This window comes from Oncorhynchus mykiss, chromosome 21, assembly GCF_057628025.1.
Source record: "Oncorhynchus mykiss isolate SJ-2025 chromosome 21, ASM5762802v1, whole genome shotgun sequence".
Taxonomy (NCBI): domain Eukaryota; kingdom Metazoa; phylum Chordata; class Actinopteri; order Salmoniformes; family Salmonidae; genus Oncorhynchus; species Oncorhynchus mykiss.
This window is the reverse complement of record NC_143042.1, coordinates 19,260,811-19,269,823: the sequence shown is the minus strand read 5'-3', so window position 1 is coordinate 19,269,823 and position 9,013 is coordinate 19,260,811. Positions and strand designations below refer to the sequence as shown.

At 42.5% G+C, this 9,013-nt stretch overlaps 1 protein-coding gene across 1 annotated transcript; it reads left to right on the top strand.

The window, feature by feature from the left end:
- The first annotated feature begins 698 nt into the window (after positions 1-698).
- On the top strand, positions 699-4,903 carry LOC110500190 (homeobox protein prophet of Pit-1). The gene is made up of 3 exons (XM_021577400.3): positions 699-1,493; positions 2,459-2,610; positions 4,417-4,903. Exons 1-3 carry the CDS (start codon positions 1,283-1,285, stop codon positions 4,705-4,707), a joined length of 654 nt encoding a protein of 217 aa, XP_021433075.3. The 5' UTR covers positions 699-1,282; the 3' UTR covers positions 4,708-4,903.
- Positions 4,904-9,013: the final 4,110 nt, after the last annotated feature.

Below are 9,013 nucleotides of genomic sequence, written 5' to 3'. Positions count from 1 at the left end.
CTCAAACATCTACATTGGCTTCCTCTCCTCCTCTCCTTGTCTCCCCTTCTTATGCATTGAAGGAGACTAGACAAATAGTCTAAAAAGCAGCATAACAATGTGTACCTATCAGGTGTTCGCCCCAAACAGAACAAATCTTCCATATGGGTGCAAAGGAATGAGAGAAGATGAGGAGAGGAGGAGAGGAAGCCAATTTAGACTATTGATACGCAGCCAGAGTTCACCAAAAGGCCACCAACTATTCCGTAGATAGATAGTGTTATTAAGTCAGCTAATTGCGCATCGTAAACCAACACAACACGTAAACACATGAGCCAAAACGCTATTATGATCAATGAGCACGTTGATCTTTTCTGGGCTTTTCTAGTAGCCCCAGCCTCATTATGAGGTATCATTCATTTGGACTCATTTTGTAATTAAACACAAGGACAACTCGGAAAATGGAATATCATTTCGTGGATGTTTATGAGTTTGGCAAAGAGTTTCAGCTGGCTTACTCTGGTTGCTAAATCTCTTTCTGCTGTGGCCAACTTTGTGGCATGTCAACAACAAAGAATTTGGCCCGAGCAGAAACAGAATGCTACCCTTTATAACTTAGCTACACACACAAGTCTTTAATGATCAAATGATAATCTTCAACGTTTTCTCGACATTGAATGAGAACAGTCAGCTGTCAAGGTAAAGGAGTTTATGGCAGTGTGTGAGTTACACAGTAAACCTGCTCCTCCTTCTATTGATCCTAATGATCCACTGCATTAGCCTGCGAACCCTATCTGTCTTTACCTGGGGACACAGTTATGACACCTGATAGGAGTTACATGACAGCGAGGTAGAGAGACTAGGAAGGAAGATAGACGGACAGAAATCTACCTACGGCGAGAGGACAGGCTGGACAGAAAGAGACACGGAGAGACAGAGAGACAGAGAGACAGACAGACAGACAGAGACAGACAGACAGACAGACAGACAGACAGACAGACAGACAGACAGACAGACAGAAGGAGGTATATAGATACAAAGGGAGGAAGAGAGAGACCGAGAGGAAGAGAGCGATAGAACAAGACAGTGAGAGAGAGAGAGACACACACAGAGAGAGCGAGAGAGAAGCAAGTCTGAATCCTAGACTACAGACAACCAGTGAGGGGACCAGGAGGTGTAACAAGGAGGCAGTTGTACCCCGTCTGCAGAGCTCTGATTCGCAGGCTGGGTCACCCTCTACGGAGGAGCCTGGAAGTCAGTTGGGAACCAGATAGGCCGGCGGTGCAGGATATGTCAGTGCACAATGGAGGCCCACAGAGACAGACTCCAGAGTGTGTCCCTCCCCAAGGTGTTGACTCACTCCATCGAGCGGATCCTGAGGAGAGCACCGTGTCTGGATGGGGAGGAGAGGGGGGGCGGAGGAGAGGAGGAGAGAGGGAGCATGGCGGGAGAGACGGGGGCTGTGTGTGTGAAGACCACCGCTGAGCAAGAGCCTAAAGTCAACAGATGCCCAGGTGTGTTTAGTCAGTGGTTCCAAAGGCTCAGTTTTGTCGGAGCACGCTGTGGATTTGATGAACTGTATGCTGCGGTCTTGATCAAAGTATCTGCTAAATGACCTTATTAGTAGCAATAGAACACTTCAATATTCAAAATACAAAGGGGGGAACTAATTTCAATGAAGCAAGATCAATAGATAAGGACATTATATATTCAATAGTGTAGATTGTATTTCTTGTGCTACAGCCTTCTAAACTGTAGAGTTTAACTCAGAGTTTGGAAACCGAGTAAGTAAATGACATCGTAACAGTATTGCATGAGGAAAGAGTGCTTTATATTTGATTTGAAGAAGGTTTAAGTTTGTTCTGGCTCATTGTTTCTATCCTCTCCAGTGTACTAAAGCTCAGTTACTGCAGAGGCAAGAGTCAGAGGTTGTTTTATGGTTTCCTGCTTTTTTCCTACCCTTTTATATGGTGCTGCTTTGATGTTGATTTTGAAAAATGTCTTGTTAGTGATTCATAAATGCTCAATGCTTCGTCTTTTCTAAAAGCCGCTTAGAGAATTGGATTACTTCAAATTCCATTCTGGAGGAACATAAAAAAAAAACGACAATAAACAAAACAATTATGATTAGAAATACACTTGAGACACGGTAATGGGAATTACTGTATAGCTATGGGTTGTTTTAACCTTTACTTAAGGACAAAAATGTTCTGCAAATGTGTTACCGCCTGTATATTTAGTGCACAAACAATAACTTATTTCCTGTCATAACCGTTTCTGTAACTGTCAAGGTCTAATTGTATTTGGATAGTTACCTGTAAATACTGTAGACTTTAAGTGCCATATTTAGCTAAACGGCCAAACACATTTACAGAGTTTGCTAAATATCCTCTTTCCATTTTGAAAGCAATAAATTGTGTGTGTGTGTGTGTGTGTGTGTGTGTGTGTGTGTGTGTGTGTTTTGTTTTGTTTGGAGTAGAGTCACGGAGCAGCAGTCGGCGGGTACGAACCTCATTCACCTCGGCCCAGCTAGAGGTGCTAGAAAGGTCCTTCCAGGAGAGCCAATACCCTGACATATATTCTAGAGAACTACTGGCCTCCCAAACACAGCTGTCAGAGGCACGAGTACAGGTAAGTACACTACTGTGTGTATTTGTGCACGTGCGTGTGCGCATGCATTTCTGTGTGTTTGGTTGGTTTCTTGATGGTTCTCTAACATACAGTGAGCACCATAATTCATTGGACAGTGACCCTTTTTTGGTTATTTTGGTTCTGTACTCTGGCACTTTGAGTTTGAAAGGATACAATGACAACAAGGGTGAAGTGCAGACTGTCAGCTTATATTTGAGGGTATTTTCATACATATCGGATGAACAATTTAGAAACGATAGAAGCTTTTGTACATAGTCCCCCCCCCGGGCATCAAAAAACATTGGACAGTTTAACATAATGTAGAATATAGTCATTGTTAATATTTGGTCGCATATCCTCTGCATGCAATGACTGCTTGAAGTCTGCGATGCATCGATATCACCAGACGCTGGGTATCTTCCCTGGTGATGCTCTGCCAGGCCTGTACTGCAGCCATCTTCAGTTCCTGCTTGTTTCGGAGACTTATTGCCTTCAGTCTCCTCTTCAGCATGTAAAATGCATGTTCAATTGGATTCAGATCCGGCGATTGACTCGGCCAGTCAAGGATTTTCCACTTTCTGGCCATCAAAAACCCATTCGTTGCTCTAGCAGTATGTTTAGGCCCATTGTTGTGTTGCATGATGAAGTGCAGTCCAATGAGTTTGGAGGCATTTGGTTTTATCTGAGCAGAAAAAATATATCTGTCGACTTCAGAATTCAGTGTTCTACTTCTGTCTGCAGTCACATCATCGATGAAGACAAGTGAGCCTGTTCCACTGGCAGCCATACAGGCCCAAGCCACAACACCCCCTCCACCATGTTTCACGGATGAGGTGGTATGCTTTGGATCATGGGCATGTCTTTTTCTTCTCCACACTTTCCTCTTTACATCACTCTGGTACATGTTAATCTTTGTCTCATCTGTCCACTATACTTTTTCCCCCAGAACTCTTGGGGCTCTTTTAGGTGCTTTTTTAGCAAACTATAATCTGGCCTTTCTGTTCTTCAGGCTCATCAGTGGTTTGTATCTTGTAGTGTATCCTCTGTAGTCCTGCTGGTGTAGTCTTCTACGTATGATAGACTTTGACACATCTACACCTGTATCCAGGAGAGTGTTTTTGATCTGTTGGGCTGTTGTCAGGGGGGTTTTCTTCACCATAGAGAGTATTCTCCGGTCATCCACTACAGTGGTCTTCCTCAGTCTACCGGGTCTTTTGACATAATTGAGTTCACCGGTTGTTGTTTTTTCTTGTTAATGATGAACCAAACTGTTGACTTGGGCATGCCCAGGGTTTTTGCAATGTTCCTGATTGCATGTTCAATTGGATTCAGATCTGGCGATTGACTCGGCCAATGATTGATTTTCATTTCCGAGCCTTATGACGGCCAGCTTCATTTGCATCGACACTGCTGTCTTCCTCATGTTGTCACACCCCAACAACAACCAAAGGCAATAGCAAAGTCTAGAATCAATACTATTCATCAACTGCTCTCCTGCATTCACTAACGACACAAATGAATACACCTGCCTAACGACACACATCTGTGAAGCCAACTCAACAAATACTTGTAGTACCTTAAAATGGGTGGACCATGTACAAAAGGTGCTGTCATTTCTAAACGGATCATCCGATATGTATGAAAATACCCTCAAATTATAGCTGACAGTCTGCACTTCACCCCCGATGTCATTGTATCATTTCAAACTCAATGTGCTAGAGTACAGAACCAAAATAACAAAAATGGTCACTGTCCAATGAATTATGGTGCTCACTGTATCTGCTGTGTGTTGTCATCCTGACCCAGATATGGTTCCAGAACCGCCGGGCCAAGTGGAGGAAGACTGGAGCTCTGGGAGAGAGCAGAGGATTGGACAAACTCTTAGACATCAACCAACAGCCTGAGAGGATAGTGCCGCTTCCTCCCCTGATTGGATCCCTCCAAACCAGGCCACACCCACTACGGCACAAGCTCTTCATCTCCAGGCCCCCTACCATCCCATTGGTGTTTACCAGAACTTCCTGCCCAAGCTCCACCCAGCCCTGGTACCCTACTCTGAGCCCTACCTGCTTCCCCTCCCAGCCCAGTCCTAGTTGACCCCAATGACACACACCATACCTGGACACACACTCAGCTGACAGACGAACACACCGGATGTCTTGTATGTCCAATATGTCTGTCCCTGTACATATGTGTTTTCTGCACGTGAAACAATTCTACTCATACAGAAATCTGCTATTTTCATTAATTTCATACAAAGTATCATAAATAAAGGTCTTCAGTCTGAGCATGATTAGCTGAATCAGGTGTGTTATTGTAGGGCTGGAATGAAACACCCAGTAGAGGTCTCCAGGACCAGAGTGGGAGAGTTGGAGACACATGTCTCAGACTGATCCTGGGTTCTCTGGGATTCTTAGAAACACTCTGACTCAGTCATCCTCCTCAGTGTTACGTCACTTCCAGGGTCAACCATATAGTTCCTTGAATCTGAGTAGTCCTCTTAAAGGGTAAAGTAGTTTATGTGATATGACATGATTAATAGGACAATGTTCTGGAGTCGTTAAACAATGAACATTTATGGGTGACGATTGCCAAGGAAACCATTATATATTATCATAAGGTATTTATAGTAGAAACTCAATAAATTACATATAGCCCACACATACGGTGCCATGGTTTGAGAGAAAGAAAGATAGAGAGAGAAATAAAGAGAGGAAGAGAGAGAGGGGGGGGGTATTTCAGATGATATGGGGCCTATAAAAGGGATACTGTGTTGAGATTTCAGATTATTACTCAATTGGTTTATTGCACTCTACATATATGGTACTACCTTATCTTAATTCACCTGGGGTGAATCTGAGGGCAGGGCATGTGTACAGTCATTATCTGAGACAGACACACACACTACCAGGTGTAGAGTCATCATAAAACAATTGTGTAAGATGGTTCAATGTTTCAGTGTTGCAGACAGAAATAGAGTAGATCAGTAGATCTCTGAGAATTATGTTTTTAACTGCAAGTTCTGGAAATGTCATCCCAACTGAACACATGATCATCTACAGTGCCATGCAAAGGTATTCATCCCTTCCTCTTGAAGGATGGATAGGACCAAAGCACAGCGTGGAAAGTGTTCATGATTTTCAATACCGAACTCCGACAAAACAACAAAATACAAAACAGAACGTAAAGTTCTGCAGGGCTAGACAGCAACTATGCAAAAACAAGATCCCACAATCTAAGGTGGGAAAAGGGCTGCCTAAGTATGATTCCCAGTCAGAGACAACGATAGAGAACCATACACGGCCAACAAAGAAATAGAAAAACTAGAATGCACACCCAAATCACACCCGACCTAACCAAATAGAGATATAAAAAAGCTCTCTAAGGTCAGGACGTGACACTTGGCGGTTTTCCAATTTTGTTGCATTACAACCTGTAATTTAAATTGATTTTTATTTGGATTTTATGTAATAGACATACACAGATAGTTCAAATTGGTGAAGTGAAATGAAAAAAATATCTTGTTTCAAAAAATACAAAACATTTGAATAATGGAAAAGTGGAGCGTGCATATGTATTCACCCCTTTTGCTATGAAGCCCCTAAATAACACCTGGTGCAACCAATTACCTTTCAGAACTCACATAATTAGTTAAATAAAGTCCCCATGTGTGCAATCTAAGTGTCACATAATCTGTCACATAATCTCAGTATACATACAGTGGGGCAAAAAAGTATTTAGTCAGCCACCAATTGTGCAAGTTCCCACTTAAAAAGATGAGAGAGGCCTGTAATTTTTATCATAGGTGGCCTAGCCAGTCTCCAGATCTCAACCCCATAGAAAATCTTTGGAGGGAGTTGAAAGTCAGTGTTGCCCAGCAACAGCCCCAAAACATCACTGCTCTAGAGGAGGTCTGCATGGAGGAATGGGCCAAAATACCAGCAACAGTGTGTGAAAACCTTGTGAAGACTTACTGAAAACATTTGACCTCTGTCATTGCCAACAAAGGGTATCTAACAAAGTATTGAGATAAACTTTTGTTATTGACCAAATACTTATTTTCCACCATAATTTGCAAATAAATTCATTAAAAATCCTACAATGTGATTTTCTGGATTTTTTTTTCTCATTTTGTCTGTCATAGTTGAAGTGTACCCATGATGAAAATTACAGGCCTCTCTCATCTTTTTAAGTGGGAGAACTTCCACAATTGGTGGCTGACTAAATACTTTTTTGCCCCACTGTACTCCTGTTCTGAAAGGCCCCAGAGTCTGCAACACCACTCAGCAAGGAGCACCACCAAGCAAGCGGCACCATTAAGACCAAGGAGCTCTCCAAACAAGTCAGGGACAAAGTTTTGGAGAAGTACAGATCAGGGTTGGGTTATAAAAAAATATCCGAAACTTTAAACATCCCACGGAGCACCATTAAATCCATGATAAAAAAATGGAAAGAATATGGCACCACAACAAACCTTCCAAGAGAGGGTCCCCACCAAAACTCACAGACCAGATATGGAGGTCATTAATCAGAGAGGCAACAAAGAGACCAAAGATAACCCTGAAGGAGCTGCAAAGCTCCACAGCGGAGATTGGTGTATCTGTCCATAGGACCACTTTAAGCCGTACACTCCACAGAGCTGTGCTTTATGGAAGAGTGGCCAGAAAAAAAGCCACTGCTGAAATAATAAAATCAACACGTTTGGTGTTAGCCAAAAGGCATGTGGGAGACTCCCCAAACATATGGAAGAAGGTACTCTGGTCAGATTTTTGGCCATCAAGAAAAATGCTACATCTGGCGCAAACCCAACACCTCTCATCACCCCGAGAACAACATCCCCACAGTGAAGCATGGTGGTGGCAGCATCATTCTGTGGTGATGTTTTTCATTGGCAGAGACTGTGAAACTGGTCAGAATTGAAGGAATGATGGAATACAGGGAAATTCTTGAGGGAAACCTGTTTCGGTCTTCCAGAGATTTCAGACTGGGACGGAGGTTCACCTTCCAGTAGGACAATGACCCTAAGCATACTGCTAAAGCAACACTCGAGTGGTTTAAGGGGAAACATTTAATTGTTTTGGAATGGCCTAGTTCAAAGCCCAGATCTCAATCCAACTGAGAATCTGTGCTATCTTAAAGACTGCTGTACACCAGTGGAACCCATCCAACTAGAAGGAACTGGAGCAGTTTTGCTTTGAAGAATGGGCAAAAATCCCAGTGGCTAGATGTGCTAAACTTATAGAGACATACCCCAAGATACTTGCAGCTGTAATTGCTGCAAAAGGTGGCTCTGCAAAGTATTGACTTTGGGGGGGTGGATAGTTATGCACACTCAAGTAAAAAATGTTTGGTCTTATTTCTTGTTTGTTTCGCAATGAAAAATATTTTGCATCATCTAAGTGGTAGGCATGTTGTGTAAATCGAATGATACTAACCCCCCCCCCCCCCCCCCCCCCCCCAAAAAAATATATATATTTAAATTCCAGGTTGTAAGGCAACAAAATAGGAAAAATGCCAAGGGGGTGAATACTTTCGCAAGTCACTGTAAAGGTTTCTCAACTCCAGTCCTAGGGAAACAACTGGTCAATGGCTTGATGATTAGTTGAATTGAATTGAATCGGGTGTGTAAGAGTGAATGAATGGGCTGGAGTAAACACGTGCAGCCCTGTGCTGTGAGGCCTCAGGGCTGGTGTTGAGGAAATCGATTCAAATATTTCAGTGAGATGGTTTGTTCCATCCTTCACCTGAACAGGTTAGAAAAATCTGTAGCCTATTTACGATGGCGCTCTTGCCTTGACTCAACAGCTTTTCTTCCCTCTGCTGAACTTTTGACCCCCTCTTATCTGTATTTTCAGGCGCTTAGCATTCGGGTGAACCCTGTGTTATAACAGTCTTATCAGACGAGCTAAGATGTGTCCCCGTCCACAGGCTGACGTTAGAACACACACACACCCACCAGTTTGGCCAAAGGCTGGCAGATTTTTGGGGGTGTTATTGAATTTTCCAAGAATTTGTTTGGTGTGTTTCCGAAATGCCTGAAGTGCTGAGCTTTAACCAACGTCTAAAGTTCAAAGTCATGCATTCCAAATGGAGGAACATTTCATTTGTATTTTACAGTTCTGTTTAACTGGTTTATTATGGTGTGAACAGTGAGTGGTACGCTGTATATATATATATATATATTAATGTATTTATTTTTAAATAAATGTGCTTGTTGCTATAGCACTTCATTTTCAAATGTATATCAGGAAACAATAAAAATAGCTAATGGACTGAAGTAGGCTACTGAAAGCTGATGAATTCAAACTCGTATTTGAAAATAAATTGGACATATATTTTGATGAGCTTGGCATGGGTGTCCTCTTGTGGTTCAATAAGGGTGTCACAGCTGTGAGACCTTATT

Excerpts from the sequence above, each read along its gene's own strand:
- LOC110500190 (XM_021577400.3), top strand. The coding sequence starts at position 1,283 with ATGGAGGCCCACAGAGACAGACTCCAGAGTGTGTCCCTCCCCAAGGTG. Across the intron at positions 1,494-2,458 it reads TAAAGTCAACAGATGCCCAG|AGTCACGGAGCAGCAGTCGG; the intron begins GTGTGTTTAGTC and ends TGTTTGGAGTAG. Across the intron at positions 2,611-4,416 it reads TGTCAGAGGCACGAGTACAG|ATATGGTTCCAGAACCGCCG; the intron begins GTAAGTACACTA and ends ATCCTGACCCAG.